Raw genomic sequence first — 25,843 nt, forward strand, 5'->3', positions numbered from 1 at the left:
TTCACAGCTACTCACTCTCATTATGGAAGAATCTTTAAAGCCCCAGGAAAGATACCGAAACAGAAATCTGTTTCTTATAGATTTTTGTTGGGAACCTTTCCCTTATTGTCTCTGTGAAATGATATCTCAGAATGATTTTTATTCCCTATCAGTGACCAGGTGATAATAGAATTATTCATTATAGTGGGTTTTATTTTCATTGTAACCTTGCATGTGAGCAAGTAGTAACTGTCTAGTTACTACTGACACAAACTGACACAAATAGTAACCGTCTGTGGACACAAGCCACACATGGAACTTCATATATATCGTCATAGTACACAGGCCGTCGGGGGGGTTCTTCATGGAAAGGAGAAGAATTCACATTTGTGGACCAGCTTCTACTACCTTAAGAGCTGTTTTAGGCTTGGGGGATGTTTTATCTGCCTTCCCCTGTCAAAAGTGCTAGGCTGCTATAGCTGGAGGGTCATTGATTCAGTGACCTAATTCCCACTCTTTTTCCTCCTCTCTGTGTTCAGAAGGAGAGAGGCTGCACAGAGCGCAGCTTCCCAGGACAAGCTGGGTCCCTTGCTTTTAACAGGTTCCCCGCAAGTTGTCATACCATGCTTATTCAGTGGCATACAGAAACCTCTCTGCCCTTAGGAAATGTTTTAGGCCTACTTAACATCGTGTATGTTTATATAAGAATGCTGTTGTGCTAATGTCTCATTAATGAAGTTGTACCCAAGAATCTCGCTCATTTCTAATGTGTAAATTCATTGTGGATTATCAAATTCTGTGAATTAGTAAGGAAGGCAATAAACGCTGTTTTCATATGTCAAGGACAGTGAAGTTATGTTTGTAGATACCTTGATAAGCAGTTACACATATGTGCCTTGTAAAATATTTAGAATTTTGAATATGAGGTCTCCTCTCCTGATCTTAGACTTTTAACCATAGCTGGTCAGATGTGCCTGAGGGTTGTTCGCAGGTGAGGAGGAGAGCAGCTCTCTACCCGCTATGGCTTTGGGGAAGTCAGGAGCCGGTTTCGTGCTGACACAAACTAGTGCAGCCTGAAATCGGTGGAGGGTTTTCATTTGAGCCCAGTGAATTGCATTCAGCACCTTCATAGATAATGCTATTACAGCTTATATAAGCTTATATAAGTTGGGTCTCAGAACCACCAGTTTTCCGTTTCCATGTTGTGTCATTAGTCTTTTTGCTATGTATATTGTCTTTCCTATATACACTCCCTGTTAAGTAGCAGAATGACAGCATCTTTACTGTGTTTTCTGAAAAAATTCCAAATTGTTACAGTGCCAATCAAATGGGGGAGAGGATTTTATAGGGAAAGTTCTTCCTAATATTCCTGCTGTAGTGGTGTCAGGAATTCCTTAGTTAAATGAATGCCATTGCTTCTCTTTTGATTGTGCTTTCTTTTGGTCAGCTTTGGTCTAATGTTATCTCAGCAGGTAATTTTTAAATGTCATTTTATTTAATTAGGCTTTATGAGTCTTGCACTGATGTTGTGTTTTTTCCATTCCAAAGCTGCAGAGGCAAGCTTGGTAAAATGTCTGTTCCTGGTGCCCAAAGTTGCAACAGGCACTGGGGTGAAAATGGATTTCTTTGTAGGTCCTTGCTGTGGTTTCTTTTCTTTAAAATGCCATCTTAAATAGTTTGGACTCTTTCATGGCTTGGTAATGCGTGGCTGTTAGGGAGAGGGACAGCAGTGGTACAATGGAAAAGGTGGGCAAATGCTTGTGGGAGCAGGGTGAGAGTGCAGCACTTCTGTCCTACACCTGGAGATACAATAAATGTGATGTGCTGCAGAGAGTCTTCTTATGTAGACATTAATACCTCCTAGGTTGTCTAAACCGCTAGTATATTTAGTACCTCTGTCTCTACTGTCATGAAGAGGAGAAATCAGCACCAGAGATGCTCCAATCCATGTACTCACGAGGAGTCAGCTGTGATTTGTTCCCCTTGGTCTGCAGGAAAACAGGGACTTGAGGAGGGGAGGAAGGAAAGGGAGGAGGAGTATTAGCATGGATAAACATCAGCTTACATAGTAATTCCAGATATGTTTAGAATAATGAAAAGCAGTAGCCACTAGACGCGTAATTCTGACTCTAATAATTTCAATTTCCTTTTGAAATCAGAAAGAATACCTAAATGAGTGAATAAGTTGGGAATGTGTTCTGACTACTGTGAAACGCAGTCATTTAGAAACTATTATTTGCTTGCGTGTTACTTCCATTACAGCTTTTTCTTAATGCTAGTTAAGAAAAGGGGGATAAATTCTAAAAGGTCTCTGAAAGCACTCTCTCATGAACGCTGCTTACTCAGAAAAGCAAGATTTGAATCTGCCCATATTCACGTATAAAATATTGCATAGGCCTATGCAAATATGTATTTAAACATTCAGTTTGGGATGCTCTTTAAAAGCTTTGCCCTGGATGCACACATCACTGAATCTGTTTTTGAAACAGAGTTTTGAACAGGGAAGCAATTCAGCTGAACTGCAGGTACCACCAACTCATTACTGAGACGATAGGACACTTTGCTGCTGATTGTTTTTTCTTTATATTCATTCATTCATCTGTTATATAACATAAATTCTTGATCGAGGGAAAAAGGGACCAGAAATGTCAAGAAATGCAAGTAAGTTCTGACTCATGTAAACAGTCCTAATTTTCAAACTTCATCAAAATACTGAATGGTTCATTTTCATTATCATTTTTCTGCTGCCTCTCCTTGTATCCCATTCCATATCCAGCTTTGAAAGATATTGGAGTCTTTCAGGCATGCCTGTAAATGCCAACTGAAAAAAAAAAAAGCCAAATAAAAGAAGCAGTTAGACTTTTTTCTTATTATAAACATAAACAAAATTTATAAGGAAAGTCAGCGTACTGTCAAAAACTTTCACGAACTATGTCATCCTGGAATAGGTCAAATGTCTGAATCCTATTCTGATTGCTTCAGCCACCACTTAAACTTCAGAAAGTTGACTGGCATATTTAAAAAACACTGTTCTGCTGTAAATAAAGCAGAATACAGTAAATACACATAGGACGGTGTGCTTCATTTTTTCCAGTGTCATATTTGACAGTACTTCAGAATACAATTTTCTTTGAGTAATGAAAATGTGAGTCATTAGTTTGGTCTTTTTAATAATCTGTTTTGAGTTTGCATATCTCCTCTGTCTTCTTAATACATTCATGAGGTGCTGAGCAGAATGATAGCAATACAGACACATTATTTATTAAAAGAACAGAAAAATTGAACAGTACCAATACAGTCATGTGATGTAAAGATCTGAAAGGAATGGTAGAATAATACAAGTCAATTTTTGTTAAAATAAGAATCTAGTAATAGAACATAAGTTTCTTCTCCTCCACAGTGACTATACTCAGAATGGTTGGTCAAAGCATTTTGGCTCATTTTTAGTGTGAGATAGCCAGATAGATTCCTGACTAATTTCAGAAATCAGCAACAAGGGCTTTTTTCTTAGCTAAAATTAATATTCCTAAAGATTTGCCGTTAGTTTTGTAGTTAGTGCATGTTACTGGCTACAGATATGTGATATTGAAAAGAAAAGATAAAATGGCTGCAAAATATATTTAAATAACTTTTTTGCCACATGATGTCTGAAGAACAATAGTGAAATATCCTGTTAGGTTTCAATGGAGGTGTCATTGCATTGAAAACCCTGTAAAGATGTTTTTGCTGCTATGTATTTGGAGAACCAAATTTTTACAAATGTATTTTCATTGGCACATTCTTATAAACACTTTTAGATACTGCTGACAGCAGTATCTGGTCACCAGTGTCCGGTCAGCTGTGCTATCCAGTCTTAATTTTGTTGCAACGACCCATTCAATTCTGTATGAAAGATATCTGCATCTACAGGTATAAGAACGTCGTGTGCAGATATGCAAACATTTCCATCATTGCATAAAAGAATTCATGCACAGTAAAGCTAGAACAAAAGCTCAGCTGCTCTCTGTGTTTTCTGAAAATGTTAGAAACTTGCCAAGAAATTAATTTTTCTTCTTTATATTCTGTTGGACATTTTTAATGATAATCTACCATGGAAAGGTACTATCTCTGTGCCTGTTTTCTATAAGGCATGTGCAAATCTGCAAATGCTTTATACCAGTTCCTGTTTGTAAAAGTGGCTTTTCTGTGCAAGACTTCTGGATTGTTCCTGTAATACATAACCTTACTGACTGCAAACCATACACCCTCATGGATGAGATTTGCCAGAGGAGGTGGCGGTTCAATATTGTAGGTAAATTTATGATGAGATGTTATAAATATGCAGTCAGCCTTTTTTGTCCTGCTATAGAAGAGGGGGAGCCCAGCATCTCGTGTTAGGAGGGAGCATTCTTCAATTACAGTGTTAATAAGTACCAAGGAGGAGTGCACTAAAGGGATGTGTGTGCGTGTGGTTGGAGGGTGGGGGAAGGGAGGAGAAATATGCCTTTTGCTTGAAGTTTTCTGTTCCTTAGACTTTTCTTTCGTTTTTCTCACTTCTTCCCTTGCGTTCCTCGCATGCCTCTCCCTTTGCTTAGTCTCCTTTCATCTCCTTTTTCTGGATCTCCCGGTCATTATCTAACTTTTACTGCCTCTCTGACACATTTGAATTCTCTCTATTACAGCCACTTACAGTCCCCCCTCACCTGCTCTTCTGCATGCTGTTCTTTTCCTCCCATAATATCCTGCCACAGCCCAGTGATCATCTGTAATTCAGAAGATGAGAGGAAAAACATAGGTGCTACCCCACTCTCTGAGCCTTGTAGCTTATATGAGTTACAGTTCAGTTGGCCAGCTACTAAGGTTGACTGCTCAGTCTCAGACCGGCTCTAGCTTTAGGTGTTAAAAGGACATTCACTGGATATTTTCATGAAGGATAGAGTAGCATTATACACGTCTGTAGAACAGAGCAGGAGCTGCGTCCTTGAAGGGTATTTATATCAGTTTGGCACTCAAAGCTGTCTGGCAGCTCCTTCAGATTACTGTTTTTCTGTGGGTATACAAAACCAGGACAACAACATAGCTTTTGTAATGCTGTTAAGGACATGGAAACAGGGACATTCTTGATTTCTAGAGACATGCAGACTGTGTCTATATTGTATCTTAGGAGACTGAGTCAGGGAGTGGGTGAAAAACCTCATGTGCTGCCTGACTCACCCTGCACTAGATGTAGGAAGCCTGCAGTGTAACAGCGTTAGCCAGAGCTCAGGCTACCTGCAAATCCTCTCTGCCCTCGCTGCACACCACAGCAGGGCTTTGTGAGGAAGGACCCCGTGGCTGCACAATACCAAGTGGGAGAGGAAAAGCTGCATACAACAGCAAACCTGGCTTGTGGCCCATATACTGCAGCGTGCTGACAAGCTCACCTCATGTCTGTGAGCATAGCCTTAACTTGGAGAAGCACAGTTTATATATATATGTATGTATGTATGTATAGCTAGAGGTACCACACTTATTTAGAAAAACAAATGTGTTAATTCATTTTAATGAACTAATAGTGAGGAATGATCACAGTTCATAAAATTCAGTTAGAATGAGATCTGGATGAAGGTGGGACAGAATCTGTTGTGCTTTGCAGGGGAAACATGATGGTGTAGTAGAGTATGTGTGGGGGGAATTGCTAGCCTGGAAAAAAGATGAATGCAATCTCTGCAAAATAAGCAAAAACCTTTCAAGTCAAAGCAAAATAAAGATAGAAAATGCTGCAATATCAGATATTATTTTCTTTCCTTCTAATCCCTTATATGATTCATTACCATGATGCTTTTCTTTAGCAGACTGAAATAGATGTAGTATTACTTTTTGTCTCTCCCTCCACCCCGTAAACAAAGGTCATTTTAAATTTCTTCCTTCTGAATAAAATTCAAAATGAATCAAGCAGTTCCTCCTTAAAGCATATCCCTAAATCCCTTTGGAATCTAAAAATCAGAACACTCAGCAAAACAAGACGGCTTTGTCCCCGTTACAGTATAGATAGATCTCATTCTGTGGTGCCAAGATCTGTTTGGCCAGTCCTCATTTCTACTCTCTGTGTTCTGCTTAAGAGAGTCTTGAAGATTAAAAGCTTGCTGGATGATTGACATTTTTCCTAAAGGAGCAAAGAAGCAAGCAAGAATATAGTAATTAGAAAAAATGGCTCAGCTTTATTCCTGCACCAAACTTTCACATCACTTTGTGCTTTAACGGTCAAGAGATCCTCACACACACTGGTTTTATGCTTTAAGAAGCAGTAAGTAGACACTATCTTTACACTGAGGTCCTTTGTCAGGCAAGCCTGATACTTTCAAAGCAGCATCCCTTTCACTCAGCTAGAACCTTGGTTCATTCCTGAAACCCACTAACCAAGAGAAAGTTCTTTTGTGCCCTTCTGTGTATAAGGTAGAAGTTATGCCTTAGCATTGTCAGAGCGATTTGGTTCAGCCAACTTACGTTTTGCATGGTGTAGCTTTCACAGTCTTTCTGATGTTGCTGAAGTCCTCCTGTCCCTTTCTGATTATTTTTAAGAACTAACTGTACCACTGAATATTCATTATTACCTGTCTACAGAGTTACAAAATAGAAAGACGGAATAAAGTATCTATGAGTGTGAACATACAGCAATCATAAAATAAACTGGGATACAAATGATTTGACTTTAATGGGTGGTATTTAGATACCCTACATTCCACGTCAGTCCCTTGATTCCCAAAATGATTCAGTGGCCTAAGTACTCACAGCCACTAGAAAACATTAGCTCTGGGAACTTGGGGGAATTTGGAACATCTAAATATGGCCAGTCATCTGTTTGTGTATCATTCTGTCTGAAAGGCTTATTTTTTCTTTCTAAGTGGGAAATGAAGACTGCCTGCATAGTACAATAAACATGAAGACTACAGATTAGAAACACCACCCAGGAAGAAAAGTTACAGCAGGGCAAGTTTGGCCCATTTTGTTTTGTTCCTCTATCATTGGGGGGAATATTAAACTACATATGCTGCAGAAGCAGTTTCATCCTGTTTAGTCAAAATTACTCAAAACCGTGAAAGTTAAATTTGGCACTAAACTTTTTAATAGAGCTTCTAAACTTGGAACTTCGCATGTTGTTAGTATTAAGCAAGCACTTAATTGCTTTGCTGGATGGGGTTCCAGTAAGGGTAGTGCTACAACTGATTTGTGAAATTGTTAATGGAAGTTTGTGAAAGCAGAAATTTAGCATCCACATGTTTGCACGAGTAGTTTCTGCTCACTAATCTGTTCAATCTGGTGAAGAGAAGATTTGATCCCTTTTCATACACACTCCATCTGATAGTCACATTTGGCTAACTTGTTGTTTCTGGGGCAAAGAAATAGTGTTTTCTTTAACAAAGCAAAATATTTTCTCATTTACCTCAAACCATCTATATACTACAGGCAAGAAGCTGCTGTATATTTAATGTGAATAGCAGAGCTATTATATCAAGTCCATACCCAGTATACTTCCTCTGACATCAGTGACTTCAGTGGATTTTTTCCAGGGATGAATTTAGCTATTCCTGTTCTATGTAGGTAAATCTTCAGGCAGTGCTAATTAAAAGAATGTCAACGGATTTTACCATTCCATTATGTTGGACTTTGTAAATGTTATTTATTTCACTCTACATCAGGCCCCAGTGAGAGAATATTTCTGGTGACAGTTCATCTATTAAAATAGCTGCAAGAAAATGTAAGCACAGGAACTAAAAATAGTACCTTGTTTCTCAACAGAACAAGTGACATCTACATGTATGTTTTTGAATCTGAGCATTTTAATATTTATTAAATAGAAATTGCTTTGCTTTTATTATATTTTAAACACTACTGTGTTACTAACGGAGTAACTTACTGTTAAATGGAAGCCAGATTTAAAGGTACCAATGTCTGGAAAGACTTCTTGACACAGAAGGTAGTTGTTTCCTATGCTTTGATTATCTGCTGGCTTTAAAATAAGAGACACAAAAAGTTTCCTGGTGTGTGTTTATTGTTAAACACAAATTTTTTGTGTGAGCTTACTGTGACCCTGCCTGAGGTCACATTTAAGATTAATATATGACCTTACATTTCTGTATTAGTGCTTATACTTTATTTGTTCAAGCATATGCTATAAACCATTAAAACAGGCTTTTATATTATAAAGCACATGTGACATAGACTTCTGCTAAATTAAAACTTAACCGTATCATTTGAATTGTTTTCTTTTGTTCTGATTCGAGTACAGCTTACAGTGATTGTCCTCTCAGTTCCGATGCTCCCCTTTCTAATCAGGCATTGTGAAATGCTGGCGTTGTGTCTCAGTAACTGGCATTCATACAGCATTGCAAAACATTCTTCAAAATGGACAATATCTTCCAGATGAACTCCTGTAAACATCTGGATATATCACAGGCTGTCAGCTTTTTTAGCCTCAGTGGCTGTGTTCAGGTTTTTTGCCAGGGGAGACAAAAAAAACCGTTAAGACATCCACATCATCCTTAACTGGTAAAAATGGTTTATTTTCCAATCTTATACTATAAATCAGTGCTTTTCTTACTAGCGTTATACATCCATGTATCTACTAAAAGCAAGGAAAACATATTGAGTAAGATCAATGCTGTATTGGTTTGATAGCACCAGAACTTTGTGACTTGCTTTTTGATGAGGCTGTTTTGTGCATGAAAAAGAGTTTCCCATAAAAGAAACTGTAATCTGCTTTTATCTACTGTGGTTATGATCTGGTATTTGTTGTCTGAGTCCTCAAGACCAGCTCAGAGTAGCTTGAGGATGAGTTTCAGCTATGTCAGCTGCCCACAGACCCGGCACAACTAAGTGCAACACCCTGTGCAGCCTTTCTTTCCTTTAGCCAGGTCTCTGACAACAGACGAGGGCACAGAACTATTCCATTCAGGGATGCCACCACACATATCACAGTGCCACTCAAGGATGCAAAAACAATCCCTAACTAATCTGAGGAAACCTGATGATCTAGTGCATCATATTTTTGCCAGCAAATGCCTTTGTGGTCAACAGAGAACCTGGATGCTTGCATTGCACTTTTTAGATTATTTACTGTTTCCAAACTCCACAGCAGCCTCATGCTTGAGCGAGTTGCCTTCAATTATAGTTTATTCAAGTGGTTACAGAGAATATTGTCATGGACGTCTTTTCCGGGTGCTTGGTACCACATCCTTTCAATGCGCGCTCGTGACATAGTTGTTAATAAATACCTAAGCATCCAGCGACACATTCAAGGAATTGCAGTGGCACTAATTTCTTTGGCTTGTTTTTTGAGAGTGACAATGATTTTCTTAGGTTTCCAGGCTGTAATTCAAAGACACTCTTGTATGTCCAGTTAATGAAGTGAGAACAACTCTATCCGTAATGGACTGGTTCTTTCCTGTATAATGTGCTATCAAGAAACACTTTGATACTTGGACATCTTTAAACATGACAGTCATTTATATATAGAAACTCCAAATTAAGCAACATAAAGGAAATAAAATGAAAATATACAAAATCATAGTACTCAGAAAGTAGCTAGTGGATTTGTTCGTGTTTTTGGAGAGCTTTGTTACAGAGATGGATAAACTAAATAAAAATCTTACCGGCATCCCCTTCTAGAAATCATGGATTGTCAGTTCAGCCTATCATTTTGTAGGAGATTCTCGGAGAAGTATTTTATTTGCAGTTGAGAAGACAGAAATGCATTATGCATGCTTAAAGTCAATGCAGGGAAACAGAGCCCCACAAAACATATTTAATATAGGTTTGATTTCCTGTGGAATGCTTTCCAGATGTTCTCTCAAACAGGCCTCTAAAATATGGTCTGAGATAATTTTTTGAAAGCAGAAAGAGAAAATTCTGTTTTGTGTCACTGCATCATAAAATCACTGTTCTAATTCTTTATTGCATTACCTTTTGCTCAGGATTTGCACCATATTTTTCAAAATTGGTTTTATTATACAAAAGGTCAGTAGTATAAAAATATTTTTGTTACCAAATTACAAATAAACCATACCGGTTTAGAATCATGTTTGAGTTTAGTAGTTTTCCTTAAACCCAGAGGACACCAAGTATCTTAAACTAAAATTTCTCTAATGCATGATCTTGAGTTACTTATGGGTTTTACCTAACATTGATAAACTATGAGATTAGTGTTTTGGGAAGTTCTTTGTATTTGCTGTAGCAGACATTCTATAAAAGGATCTAACAGGTCTCTAGCAGTTAACCTGAGCAAGGGAAAAGGATAATATTAAGAGAAAATCCTATATAACTTTTTTTTTGCTTTGCATAAAATACAGTAGCAAAACATGGACATGGAATATTTTTATTTTACAGCACTTATTAATCAGAAAAATGAGTTTGTTTAATATCAAAACAGAATACAATGTATGTATTGTTAGTTCTAAAATATGATACAGATATGCACAGGTGGAAATATTTTAATTTTGCATGTCTGTCTTTCTAGTAGTTAGTTCTCCGTTATCTGGGTATTAGATGTCTAAAATGCCCCTGGTAAGTAAAAAGCCTGGATAACATACATGCTATCAGACATGGTGGGGAACATGGTACAGAGTCAACTAGCTTTGCAGAAGCCAATTTGATCAAGTATAAGTGCTTAGCACCAACTGGAGTAGTAAGTCTTGGTGGACTGTCGTGTCTTTGCTGGATGCTTGGAGCATTCTTGATTCTGAGAGACATCTGAACATGTCTCATGTCTACATGGTCTCTGGTGTTTGTTTCTGTATCCGGTTGTTTCACAATCTGCATAGGCTGCCTCTATGTAATTGAGGATTGACTTTTTTGTACTTCCAGATGAACTACATAATTTTTACAGATAAATCCAGAATCAAATATTTGCGTGGGTTTAAACTGCAAGTCATTTAAAATAGCAAAACAGAAGCAAAACCACATAAAAAACAGCCTCTCTCATTCGGTAGCTGATGTTTGGGGTCCAACATTCTGTAATGGTGTTTGTCAGTGTTGCAAAAGATTTGTAATGGCTAACGTGAGAGAAACTGCTTTCAGTCTTCAGGTCTTGGGAGCCAAATGGTCAGTCATTAAATCTTTAAATTTTTACCCTCCTTCTCATCTGACCAAAAGTACAAATGCTGACCTGTGTGTCAGGGTGCCCTGCGGGCTGGGGGCTCCCTGGGACCGGCAGCGGCAGGGGCTCCCGTGGGGCAGGGCAGGGCCTCACCGCCCAGGCTCATCCCACCGCCCGCGCGGGAGCAGGGCACCGGGGGCAGTCCCAGTCCCGGGCATTGCGCACCACTGCGGCGACAGCGATGGGCCGAGGTCGGGTCGGGTGGTCGCCCGCGCTTCAGCGGTGGGGTTGGCCGGGCCCATGGCCAGGAAGGGGCAGGACCGTGACGGGGCTGGAGCCCAGCACCGCTGCGGCATCGTGGGCAGGGACTGACGGCCCTGGGCTGAGCTGAAATGGGGGCCTGAGGCTGGGCAGGGTGTGGGGAGGCCCTGGGGCAGATAAGCAGGGTGAGTAAGGGCTGGCAATGCCCGCAGGGCACTGACACTGTAACTGTTTGAGAAGGAGGCTAAAAGCCAAGGAAAAACTAACCTGTTTTCCAAGAAAAATAAATAAATAAAAATAAAGCTGCTGGTTAATTAATATATGTAAAAATGACAGTATAAAAAAGGCTAATTAAGCTGTCAAAATTCATAGTTGCTCACAGCTGCTCAATAGGGTGTGTACATAAATAAGAAGATATCATATTCGTATTATGCAGCTCTAGTGACTTTTAATGCAAAATGTCCTCATGGATGGGTCAAATCTAAATTACCAGGTTCTGGTAGGGTCATCTCTCTTGTGCTGAAGCTCTTCAGAGTCTTTTTTCAGCTCACTGGCTGAAATAGTCTGATAGAGTTTCTTATGTAGCCTTTGCCTCTGTTTTTCACTGCCAACTCACTGTGTGTTTATGAAAGAGAAGGAAAGTGAAAAGCTCCTGCAGCAATGAACCCATTAGTTTGGGCACAGACCAGCTGCTCTTGCCGCTATCGCATCCCAATACCTCCCACTTGAAATAGTACCACCCTTCCTATATGGGAGCTATTTGTAGCTACAGAGCAGGACACTGTATTTGACCCCCACAAAAGAAGAACAAGTACTTTGGCTTGTTTTTTCTATAATGATGTCATTTATCACTATGGCACATATTCATTTACTTAGTCTGAAATTTTTCAGCATCAGATTTATGCTTTTCTTCTGTTTTGAATATTGATGTAGCACTTTCCTTCCGTGACTATACTGTGTCTGCCAAATGGTGTCTAGACGCTAGAGCAGCTTTGACTAATTAGTGTAGCACCCCAGTCACTCAGCTTTGCCATTTGTATATCCGTTGTGTTACTGCTGTTGAGCCATAAATAGATACCTAAACACAACCAGCGATGCAAAGAGAGAGGATAGCCAGTAGGTGCAGACTTTACCTAACATCACTGACATGAGTGCAGAGGACAGCAGCCGTAGCTGCCTGCATTCACCAACAGAGCAAGTAGTTACAACCACTCACTTTGACTTCATAGCGTAGTTGAATGCAGTTAGTGCAAATACAGATTCAACAGTTGCTCAGTCTGAAGAGTTTCATACCTATCCTTCTTACCACCACTCTGAAGGCAAGGCTAAGAGAGATTTCTGTCTCTCGAGGCTCAACCCCTAGGTACAAAGTAACCCAAAATCCATACAGACAGAGAGAAAAAAATCAGTAAGAGAAGTCAACAACTGCTAGCCCAGCATTAAGGGTACTTCTTGAGGAGGCGTCACGTGTTTGGTTCATATTGCTGCTTTCTATTAGGCCACAATTTACAGCAGATCCAAAATAAAAATGCATTTTTAGAAATTTAATGCTAATTCATTACTGAGATTGTATTTTTAAATATTGCAATATGCATTTCTGTGCAGCCAATACCAAAGTTTGATTAACTAACTTTAAAGAGGTGGAACTGATAAATATCAAAGGTAATTTCAGAACATCAAAGAACTTTTATAAAACTTTGAGAATAAAAAATAGTGAAACCTAATAAATGTCGCCTACACAACAGATTGTGCTAATATAAAGTTAAATTGCCTCAAAAACTGTATGCAGATTAAACACAATTCTGCTATTAGCAAAACTTATTTGTAAGCAAAATTTGAAAGTTTTGATTTATCCTGCTGTGTATTGGAAGAACCAGTATCTTAAAGAAAACAAATTAGCATTGTTTTCCTTGTACTTTTAACTGTTACAAATGATTTTATTGGTGCTAATACAAAGCACTAGTGAATAGGAGGTTTGGAATTTTTTTCTCTTTTTCTCACACTGTTTGCTGTTTGAGCAGATTTTCATTGAATTAGCCAATAGGATTATTCTTATTTTTTCAGTTCATGGTATACAAAATATTTAAGTAAGCTTTCTATAAGATATGCAGTTAACTCTGAGGAGATTTGTCAGGGCTAAGTTAGAACTCAACTGTTTGTCCTTCAGTTTACTGAACTGCTCAGTCAAGGGCTGGAGAAAGTCCAAGACACTTAACCACAAGTTACTCCCCACAAGTTGCTTCCTGTTGAAGGAACACTAAGTTAACGCGGAATGTATATTTTTTATAGGACTAGCATCGTCTTATTGTTTCTTATAATCATCCCTAAAAGGCTTGTCTCTACTGTCTAAATGATTCTTAATACCATATGCAATATATATATATATATATATATATATTTAGGAAATGAGTTTACTGTTCCTAATTAAGCTAGTTTGTCTCTCTCTAGATAAATAGCAGTACCACTATTCTGGTATTGCTGATGGGCACACTTTCATCAGTGTCACTCTACTGGAAATGTTTGGAGCTAGACCTTCAGTGAACATTAATCAGCAGACCTTCAGTGAAATTGATGGAGTTATTTATGGAGGATGGAGGTCTGTCTCCATTTTACTTGTTGATCTTTACTGTATCACTGGTGGAAATTAATCCACACAAATATTAGGTGTAGTTAACAGCTCAAGAGAGAGCAAAAATTTTGGTAGTATGAATTTTGGATGACTCACTAGAGATGGGGAGTGTATGAAGATGTTTAGTAATGTTTGGACCACAGCTGTCTGAGCTGTATTTGGTTTATGAAAACTTAAATGTGCAACATTGTCAGTTCATTAACTTTTATGACCACAAAAATTCTTCAGAAATTAACGCAGAAATCAAGCTGTATGCAAAAGGGATCATCAGAGAAATTCTTAGCCTCCTTAAGGGTTTACTACAGCAAATAAATTCTTTAAGCAGACTGGGTAGTAAATGACTGGTGTTAATCCACGCTTATCAGTCCTTAAAAACATTGAGAAAAGAAGAGTATATTACATGAACCAATGCACCTAATAATCTAACAGAGAACTGGACAATTAAAAATAATGAAATGATAGCCAAAAATGTTTTCAGGATTTTCAAGACACTGATTATATTATTTCGTCTCCGAAAGGATGTATTTGGGGTCTTTGCAAGTTTACATAAACAATGAAATTTAAATCTGAGGAACCACTGTGTTTTAGAAACACAAAAGTACTGCATGAGAGCAGTCTTGCTCTTGCTACCATGGCAAAGGTTTCATACAAGATAGATTTAATATGCTATCTTCTATCCTAAAACAGGCTTCATCTAGGTATTTGTAGAACTTTTAAAGTCCTTAGAAACCCTCCATAGTCTGTTTTCCCAGTTGCTCAGAAGGCTAGATCCCAGCAACTATCTTAATTATTGACCAAGAGAATAAATTAATATAGTGACAAAGGGGTTTCCTTGCCCAGATTCTCTTCATGGTGCTGTTTATCTCTTCCTGTTCCTTGGAATCCATCTCTTCTCAGCCTGTCACCTGGTAGGCACAGTATATATTCACCAAATAGGTAGAGATTTTAAGGAAATTTAGAATGTGTACATTTAGGATGTCTTGAAGAATCTGTGGAGAGCTTGACTTTCTAAAGCTATTAAAGGCAACTAGTACGTAGAGATGTCCAGCTCAGGGTTAAATGGTTAGATAAGGGAAGAGAAATAGTGAAATACTTACAGTTAACTGTGGTTTGGAGACAAGCACTGTTTTGCTGGTGTCAATCAGTAGAGTTAGAGAGGGATGAAACTAAAAAGAGGTCATGAGAACAGCTTGAATAAATTCAGATACAGTTTGAATACAGTCTATTTATAAGATGCTTTCTGAAACTAAGCCTTTGAACCTTTTGAAGTTTGCCTATCAGTACTTTCAGGCCAATTAATGATGTACATCCACTCCCCATCTGAGATAGGTAAAACAATAAGGCAAACAAAAATAATTAGTCTCTAGAGCATGTCAACAAATAAAGTAAATCTGTGCAAATCACTTGGTTCTACTAACTTTTGTGTTTTCGTTGCAAAAATAAAAAAGAGCATTTATATTGCGAATCTACATAATGCTAGATTGATGCTGGAAAAGCATAGATGGTATTATTCTGATTTTGAAAGGGCTTTGCCAAGATTAAATGCCTTGTCCTGAAACATCACTGTGAGTAGTTTTATTCAAGAGAATATTTTCATCCCTGTTTCACAGAGGAGGAGATTGAACTAGGGAGGCTGAATAATTTTGTTCATGGAATCAAAGGTGTAAATTACACTTTTTAAATAAATAAAAGTCATTGGTCCAAGAAGCATACAAAGCCCTAGCACAGCTGATGAGAGCAGGCCAAGATGGACAGGAGGGTTGGCCATGTGATGTGGGACCTTGATACAGGTCAGTGAAGCCTCTCAAATTTTACAGTAGATCTGAATGGAACCGTTATGTGGCCTTTAAAGTGCAAGTGAAGAGTTCCTCGCTGCTAGTTCTTGTCTTTGATTTCCAAAGTATTAATAATCTGCTAATTGTGATACCGCTTCAATCTTAGTCATAGGTAAGTAGTGATCCCTCTTCTCGGAGAGTAGGTGACAGAGGAAAGTGAAGATTGTGTGGCCATTCACTAGCAGAACTGGGTGTAGAGCTCACATTCCCTTCTTTTGAGCCCTGGGCACAATGCTGTCGACTTCTGGTAAATGGACATTTTACAAGAACAAATAGATCTCAGTACAGTTGCTCCAGGGAGCTCTGTAGATCATGCCATCTGGATCTGCCTGCAACCCCAGTTCAGCCAGCTTGTTCTGCAGGCTAATGCAGAGGATGGGTAAGCCCATTCCCTGGAAACCCAGGGCAGTACTAAAGCAGACTCAAGTCATGTAGTAAGGGGACTCTGTGAGCACAAGCATACAGTTTTGTGTAAGCAGTAAAACAGCAGATACTGTGTTCTGTTCATATAGAATAACAGATTTCAGTCAGAGTTCATATCCAGGCAAAATGACCACTCTTATGATAAATTCTCTCTTTGTCTTTTCTTGGCATGAAAATGCAGAACATTTCTTTTTAGTAAAGGACGTGCATTTCCCTGTTGTTCTGTCCCTTTTGCTGTCTTTCTTTTTCCTAATGCTTTTTAGTTCTGACTGCATAAATGGATTCTGAAAAGACAGATGGGTCTTAAAAAGGGACTCTCATCAATTGAAGGGTTTCCAATATATATTTAAGGTAAAGAATATTAAGCATTGTACAAAGAGAAAAAGAGTGTAAAAGGTAAGGATGCCTGCAGGCTTGATTTTTAAAGATACTCATTTTTTCTTACCATGTTGCAGATCTCGCCTTGCAGATTTTTTCACAAACTGCCAGCCTGAGTCACGGTCTGTTAGTAGCTGTCTGAAGGAGAACTATGCTGACTGCCTCCTCGCTTACTCGGGGCTTATTGGTAAGAACACAGGGAGGGGTGGGGGCTTGATCGGTCTACAAAAACACTCAAAAAATATTTTGAAGGCCCACATGAAATAAAACCAGTGAAAGGTAATACTCTTCGTCATACTGTACAATATGATTCTAGGCAAAATTCTCCAATTGTATGGGCCTAAATGTGTGGGCCTTGTTTTACCTTACATAGATTACTGGAGTAAATTTGTAGATTGCAAGCAAATTAAGGGTAGAGGACAGGGAGAGAAAGGTGCTTGAATGTGGAAAAACAAATACAAGTTAAGCTTACAAAACAAGCCTTATTAAAGTGGTTGAATTTGGACAAGACTCAGAAATAAGAAGTTTAAAAGAGCAGAAGAAACTAGAGCTTGCTTGTTTTTGCAGCTGTCATCTCAAGGTCGAGTAAAATACTTCTTTAGGTCTTCAGGAAAAGTTTACAGGACATTTGAGGAATGCGACAATAAACCAGCTTGGTTCTTTTTCACTTCCAACTGCTGTGCTTTCCATGATCTCCTTCTGTCCCTTCTAAGTGTTTTCTGACATGCTTGTCAATGGAGGTTAACTGAGACCAGATTTATCTTCTGAAATCCTCTCCCTCTCCAATATATTTCGTTTTGCTTGCTGTCACCTGCCTGACTGTAAACTGGCACAAGGAAGCTTATAAGCAAGTCAGATTCCATACGCCACACACAGTATTTGATTCCTGAATGAGAGAGATCATCTCAGAAAGGTGAACTTGCTGTAGAGATATCATAGCTGGGCAATAAAGAATAAGCGAATGTCAAAACTCTCAAACAAATTTTTAAAAAGGCCGTCAGATAAGATGTTTTTAAGCTTACAGCCTGCACCTGCTGCAATGCAGTAATAGCCCCTTCTGTTGGGTGTGAAGGTCCTAGCTGAGCCTCTGAAGCAAATTAAAAAAATCTCTTTTGAGATAATATCCAAAATAAAATATTTCTGAAATAGGTTGTTTTTGCTAAAAAATGACTGAAAGCCATATTCACTGGCTTATTGCTATCATTTTTATTACTGTAGCATCTAAAAAGTGAGGTAAGTCCATGGAGCAACTGGCAAGATAAGGTATGATGGTTTCAAAGGGCATACTTCTGAGGTTTAACAGATCTAAAAAGTATGCAGAGGGTATAGCATATGAACAGTTATGACAGAATGTCATTTGATTCTCAAAGAATTGAATAGTCTGGAAATCTGATCTAGTCAATGAGAATAAAAACTAGCTGCTGGCAAAGAGTAACTGGTACTAATAGATACTTCTGGGTAAGAGCTGCCAATAAGTTCTTGCTGGATCTAGTAAATTTTGCTGAGGATTTTGTTGAGTACGTTTTTTTAATTTAACGTTAAGGATGAGCCAGTTCATATAGTCAGATGTTTTTGTGTTCCTGTGGATGACCATACTGCAAAACACTTTCAGACATCAAAGACATGGAATGGATCCCAGAGGAAGTGAAATCAAAAGGCGACCTAATTTTCAAAGGGAAAAATAAACAGTTTTCTTCTTTCCTATCAGTCCCCAGACACATGCCACATGATAGATGGGACCTGAGTAGTGTTACAAGAGTTTTTACCTCTTGAGAGTAATTTGATAAGTCAACAAAAGTACCAAAACAAAACTTGTGTGTTCTGAAGCAGTAAACTCCTGCTTCTGATATCAGGCTGATATAGAACTGGAGAAAATTATGTGAAGACCCATCAAATTTGTAAAAGGCTGTCTGAGATCAAAATCAGAGGTATAATCTTTCTACTGGCTGCTTAATATATAGAAAATGTAGAAAGAAGAGATTAACAGACTTGAGGTAACAAGCTGTTACAGGTTCATTCATTCATAAGACCTCCAGGATCTCCAAGTGTTTTAATTAAGGTAAAATATAGTTCATTAAGATCAAATATTTTTTTCATTTAGTCTTTTCATTAAAGGTAACAAAAATTGTACCTCCACAGAGTTTATTCAGGAAAATGAAGTTTCTCTATGGAAGGATGTGATTCTGTTGTCACATACACTGATGTAAATTGGAGTTAACTTCAGTGAACTTAGTAGACTCCCTCCTGAAACAAATGACATAAGTGTGAGTAGAGTCAGGCACAGTTTTTGTAGGTGAGGTGCTATACCAGTAAAATGGAGAACAGACCATATAGTGTGTTTTAAAGTTTGCATCAGGGTGTTGTATACATAATTTTAGAGATATTTTATTTTACAGGAATTTTGAAAAACTTAGTGCGTTACTTTTGGCTCCTTATTATAGTCATAAAGATCAATTAATATTTTTAAATGATATCATGTAAAGGGAAAAGATAAAGATTATTAAATGTAAAATAAAACAGGAGATACCCATGTTTGAGACCCTGTGCAGTGGTTAGACCCTGTGCAATGGTTACAGCCTAGTTAAGCTATCTGGACCTGTCTGCACTCCCACATCAATTTGGTATTGCTGTAACTGATGACTTAAAATATCCTTTAACATTCATTTGCAGACAAATTTTCAAAGTTTCAGCAAAATCCATCCAATTGCCCTGGAATTCTGTGGAATTTCTTGAGAATTTGTGTGAATAAACTGGAATTGCAGAACAGGGTGCATACTTCTCAATCCTGTACCCAGTGTTTAGGACTGGATCCAATGGTTTCTATGATAATGCTCACTTGCTAAGCTATTTTCTACCTCCAACCTGCAAAAGGACTGCCTGCTCTGCTGGCTTTCTTGTTATTCAGGTCTTGGTGCTCGCTGCATTTGACAGCCTTTGCTGGTCTTTGGCCAATTCCTGTCATTGGATTTCATTTGTTCAGTGTCACATGAGGGTCAAAGGAACTTCAGTCACTTGCCCTCCTTCCTGGACCCACCATCCATCTCCTCATTCTTAACTGATCCTAGTCTGAGCAACCTCTTAGCTGTGTTCAGGTCAAATCTGCTTTTGACTAAAATACGGAGACCTGACTGCCTACTATTGAGACCACTAGGTAACTATTTGATATAGGGAACACAATAAACCTAGTATCGCCCACTATGGGCGACCACTATGCCACCCACTATGGTTTCTCTGATTTGTTAGTATCCTTCAGCCAGATTTCCAAGATGCTAGCTAGTGGGGAAACACACACACACACACACACACACACACACACACGGCAAAAAAAAAGAAAATCCACCCCAGGAAACCAAGCATATAATCCGCTTGGGTTCACGTCTGCCCCCAGGTTTAAATGACACTGATTTTCTGCTAGCTGCTCTTTCAGCCACTGTGTTTTAGCTACATGTAGTTTGTGTGCTGTATGTGCACATTCCTTGTCCTGTCTTTGCTGTATTCATCAACCTTAAATTGTAGCTTGGTGTCTCTTACACTTTTAGTCTCTCTCTAGACCCATTTTGATGACCTTACTACCTCTTTGGGATAAGAAGATCTTACCTTAGTGACCTTTTTAGCTTCCTCAATACCTTTCTGTTTTCTTAAACCTTCACTAAGTATTTGCTACTTAGCCTTTTTTTTTTTTTTTTAATTTACTGTTTTCTTTCCATTGGCAAAATCCTCTTGCTTTTCATTTTACCTCAGTTGTTTCTTTTCAAGTCATGAGTGTCACATCGTTGAAATAATGTGCTGAACCATCAAACAAATAATGGATATTTATTTTCATTTGTTTTATTTTAATTTAACAGCATTCTTATTCTTATTTATCTACTGTCAAGTTTTCATTAGTGGTGCAAGTGATATTTGCCTATTTTACTAAATTCTTCACCTCCATTTAATAAATTTTCGACTGTGCTGTTTACTCATGTGCTGATCTCATGTAGAATTTGAGCAATTATTACTGGAACTATCTGTTAAAATTTGCAAGTACATAAAGCTATGGGATAGCATTCTAATTTAATAATACCCCAAAACAAGACAAAAGATTCTTTTGCTGACTGCATTTGCATTACCTTTATTCTGACATACATTTTTGCCTTTCTCAGGCCAGCCCTTACTGTCTGTTCTCCTTTGTCTCCCACCTCATGTATGAAAAGTTTGCATGTTGATTTGTTCAGTTCCCAGTGGTGCTTGGTGACTGAAAGGCTATTTGACATCATTCTGTGATTTCTGTTATTTCTAGTGTTTCTTCTTTTAGCTTGGTGTTGGATAGGCCTTTCCCTAGTGGTGTTAAAGACTCTTGAGCCCTAGACCTATGGACAAAATTTTCTCTTCTAGCGTACACTTTGGGTCTCTAATATTTATCCTTCATCCAGTCCATCTTCCTAATGACTACTTTGATATCAGGTTCGAGGAGATGCAATCACACTTCCTCTTGGTATATGGCCTGTCCTAGAACTGTAGATTACCAAGTGAGGAACTTGTTTCCTGAAAATGCTGTCCTCAATGCACTTCTGGAATAGCTGCCCCTTTCTGTTTACTTTTTCCTGCTTGATGAGACAAATAAAATAAAGTCCTTAGGGGAATTTGAAATCACTGGTCTATCAGGGCAACGTCTTCAGTGACACCAGTGGTTTGATTAAGTGCTGATCATGTAACAGCTATCTGATCTAGATCAGTGGTGAGCACTACCTATATTTCTTTTTGGACACAGAACTCATTCTTTGGTTTCATCCAATTCTTGATAGACTTGAGTTGTCATATGAATGTGAGAGTATTTACCCTAGGATTTGTTAGATTTAGAAAAAACCTGCTGTTGTAAGTTGCTGACAGTTGCACTTAAGAAGTAGTGACACTAAAAGCAAGATTAATAGTAATTTATTACCTGCAAAAAATCTCCTGTACCTTTTTACACATGCTGATTATCTTTTTGCTTTGTTCATCACCATAACCTGTTCAAGATGTATTACGACTCTTCTCAGTATGGCTAGTAGTCTGCTTGTTCATGTGTTTCAGAACTGTTTTTTCAGGCTGGCTGCAGACTCAGAGAGGAGGCTCAGGTCTAGAGGTTTAGTTTCAACCATTTATTTGCCACTAGAAAAAAAATGAGAAAAAAAACAAGCAACAAAGAAAAATGGGTGCTAATATTCAGCGTGACTCTCAGGATGCAAGTCAACATGTGATTGCTTTGACAGCAAAGCTCTTTTAAGAGGTTCCTATCCCCTTCCAATCCTTCCAACGCCTGTGCCACAATTTTCTGCTTCTCAATCCTGCTGATGCAGCTCTATATAGTACTGCAGTATAAACCTGTCCAGATAAACCCTCCTTCCTTTTCAGCAGAAGCAAATGGGTTTACAGGACTGGGGGTCAGATGGCAGAGGGAGCCAGGAACTTTTTAAGTCCACATTTTAGAGCCCTACCATTGGTCTGTATTGTGATTACAGCTCTGAATACATGACTTACCAATTGTTGTTTCTTACCTTCTTAGTATGGAAAGAATATTTCATTACAAAGATTACTCACAGTACTGTGCTTTACTGTTTAATAATAGGCACAGTGATGACACCAAACTACATAGACTCGAGTAGTCTCAGCGTTGCCCCGTGGTGTGACTGCAGCAACAGTGGTAATGACATAGACGAATGCCAGAAATTTCTGAATTTTTTCCAGGACAACACATGCCTTAGTGAGTATAAAATTATAATATGTCTTTAAATGTGTTTTATTGTGTTCTTCTGGAATCGTTTTACCATTTAAGTATGTCGTGATACATCAAGAAAATCTCTCTGCATTTTATAAACATGGTTCTGCTGTAGGTGTAAGAACTAGAATTAAAAGAGCTTGAGCAAATATGCCTGATTCTATGGTTGATGTTTAAGACTGCAAACATGAGAAGCTGTTTGAAAAAATTCCAAATAACAAAGGTATATCATATAGAAAAATGTTACATCACAGATCATGTTTTAACCCTAGCAGTCAGGGAGCATCTGTACCAAAAAATTGAAGCACCTGAGGGGCTTGTGTACAGTTTAAGAACTTCATATAAAAGAGACGTAGTTTATGAAGGATTTGCTGTAGGTAAGTATAAATTGGATTGTGTGTGTAATTTATGGCCAAGCTTAAATTTTTTTTAGGCTACTTGATCTCAAGTGCCTGTTTTCAATGTATCTTGATGGTACCTGTTTTCAAGATTTTGTTAACTTATTGATTTTTTTTTTCAGTCAAACTCACTTCCAAATTAGAGGCTATTATAAATTTCAGAATGGTTCAGTGGAGTCGATTTTGGCAGGTTCTCTTTTCAAATTTCCTGTCTGCCTGGAGCAGCTTAATTGGATGATGTGGAGCGTGCACCAGAGTTTTAATTTCAGATAAATGAGACCAAAAGATCTTGGCTTCCCTAGCCCAGCAGAACAAAAGTTGAAAGGGTACATGATTGTCCTCTGAAATTATATTAGAGGGGCAAGCAAAGGGAGGGAAGAGAATTACTTAAGCTGTAGGACAATGTTGGCATAAGATCAAAAAGGGAGATACTGGCCACACATATTTAGGCTTGAAATTGGAAAATTTTTAACCATCACTGTAAAGTTGCCAAAAAGGCTTCCAACAGGAGTTTTGAGAGGAAAAATTCTTACTGTTTTAAAAGTCAGGCTTCATCAGGTTATGAGAAGAATCATACATTGTTGCTCTTTGCAAAAATAGAGAATGAACTCAATGATCAAGAATGTCCCATCCAGTCCTGTATACTTGTGTTACTGCTAATGCAGGGTTCGGTCTGCATTTTAGGACGGAGTCTAAAAATCTCTGCTCATAGTTTCTCAGCAAGCAGCACTTTTGTTAAAACGTGGTGAGCTGTGTGGACAAAAAGTGAGTGACCTGAATTGCCATTTTATTTAGTAAGCTTTGGAAGTCTGAAAGAATTAATAAAGATCATTTAATTAAAAAAAAAAAAACAATTCAGGCTGTGATTTTATAAAAGAACAGTTAAGAATATAGCATCAGACTTCCTTCAAACCTAACAGTGCTACCTTGTGTATATAGTGTTATACTTCAGATTTCATTCATTTGTGAATGTATTAATTGCTATAATGCTACAGATTCCCTTTAGACCTTAAAGACAAACCGATCCTTTGTCCTCTCTTTTGTTGCTTTAATGAAGACAAATCAATGACTTTAGAGGTCACTGCGAGACAAATTATAGTCCTCTTAGCTGTGAGAGACCTCTTATTCATGATGAAATTAAAGGTGTTTCTGGTTTAATAAAATGTTCTTTCCTTCACAGAGAAGGGGAAAAGTTCAAATTTTTTTGTTATTGTTGTCATTAATAGCCTTTCAGTGCCTGGAAAAGATGGCATTTGTTTATTGGCTGAGGAATTAAAATACCCCCTCCTTTTTTTTGACAAAAAAAAAAATTCCTTTTCCACATGGGATGAAACTGACACCTTTGGGAATTTCTTGTTGCTCTTTTTTGCTAGAATCTTCTTCATCTTCAGACTAGGAAGTAAACAAGTGATTTAGGGCATTTACAGAAAATGTGGAAAACCTAGCTTAAATATTTATTCCAAGAGTTATTTGGTTATTTATGTGAAGTGGAACAGCTCAGACAACAGACACCTGCACTCTAGACTAGACTATAGCCTGAGGGTTAGGGGACTCAGAAAGCAGGAGACCCAGGAGCCTACTGTGCCTGATGTGGGGCTGGAATATGAACCTGAGCCTCCCATGTCCCACGTAAACACCTGAAATCTTGGCCTTTCTTGCATCTCTGTATGCTGTTGCCCAGAAATTCCACTCTAGAGTAGAAAAGCCTTTTGCAACAGAAGTTAAGTTGAAACTGGAGTTGAAATTTTGCTTTTGAAAGGTTGATGTGAAAATACTAGCGAAAATTCCAGTTTGTTTTAGTGACTAGTCCCAATAAAGTTAAATATGGTACTGAGGCACCTGGCTTTTCTATATACATGTGTTTGAAAATGTGTGTCTATGTGGGCTTGCAGAAAATGGGTCTTATCTCAGAACTGTGAAAGTGATTCAATTTTGCAGCTAAAAATCCAGATTAATAGGGCACAAATAAAATACACTCCACCCTAAAATTTGGGATTGTGTATTACCTTGCTTATACTTTTTTCCTGTTTATTCAAAGATGCAAGTTTACTGAAAATATTACTGTAATCCTAATTACTGCCTCTACAAGTATGGTTTGGTGCCCTTCAAATTCTGGAAATCCATCTTAAGATTTTATTTTAGTTACTCCAAAAGCAAATGACTTGACAATGTGTTCAGTTTTCAGTTATTCTAATCCCTATAGCCTGATCCTACAAATTTTTGCATACTCTAGAATTCCTGCTGAACTGAATTGGAGTCAAGATAATTAAGTGGTTTTTGAAGGATTTGTTCACACCTGCTTTATACTGCAGTTGGTAGAAAGAATTGGCAAGTGGAAGGAAAAACATAAAGCAATGAGTTAACAGAGAGTATTGAAAGAGCCCTTCATTAGAGCAGTTAGACATCTGAAGCATGTTTTTGCAGTCATATGGTGTTTTGGGGGTATATATGAGGAATGTGTTTAAAAAAATTTATGGCAATATGGGACCACTGAAGACATAATTAAAGATGGCTAATTACAAAACCATTTCTGTTTAGAAAGGTGGAAGGACTGCATATATTTTTGTGATTCTTACAATAATGGAAACAGTTAGCGGTTAATTTAGGAAGGCATTCAGACACTTATGAATACTTTGAGTGGAATATATTGCTTTATATGTTGCCTTTTTTAGGTAAAACCAGTAAAAATATCACTCTATTCTTCCCACTTTGTCTCCATCAAGCTAACTAATTGTGGTGCCTTTTATAAATCCATCTCTGTGCTTGTTGGAGTTCTAAGAACTAGTATTAGAATAAAGTACATCTTTCTAAAATGAGAATTAAATGTAAATTATTTTATAAGGCAAGGAATGCCAATGAGAAGTAGTATTAATAACTTCCACATATTAGTCCCCAGTGAAATTGTTTGATTTCTTATACAATGAATTTGAAATAAGAAATCCCTAAATCCATGTTGAATCCCCAAAGACCTGATTAAAAACTATTTCTCTATTTGTTTATAAAAAAGCAACCAATTTACTCTTGCTATAAACACATTCTTTAATCCCATGAAACTGTGAAAACTTTTTAGCTTTTATATTCCAAAGTTTTAGTTGAAGCATGCTTCCCTGACCTAATTATGCAGGTTTTGATTAAAAATTTTAAGGAAAA

At 37.9% G+C, this 25,843-nt stretch overlaps 1 protein-coding gene across 1 annotated transcript in view; it reads left to right on the forward strand.

The window, feature by feature from the left end:
- Positions 1-25,843, forward strand: part of GFRA1 (GDNF family receptor alpha 1) — a 147,641-nt gene that overhangs the window by 95,629 nt on the left and 26,169 nt on the right. The window contains exons 6-7 of the mRNA XM_026069828.1: positions 16,636-16,745; positions 22,146-22,280. Of these exons, the coding sequence (XP_025925613.1) occupies positions 16,636-16,745; positions 22,146-22,280 (245 nt within the window). The remainder of the gene's footprint in view (positions 1-16,635; positions 16,746-22,145; positions 22,281-25,843) is intronic.

This window comes from Apteryx rowi, unplaced genomic scaffold, assembly GCF_003343035.1.
Source record: "Apteryx rowi isolate R43461 unplaced genomic scaffold, aptRow1 scaffold_3, whole genome shotgun sequence".
NCBI lineage: Eukaryota > Metazoa > Chordata > Aves > Apterygiformes > Apterygidae > Apteryx > Apteryx rowi.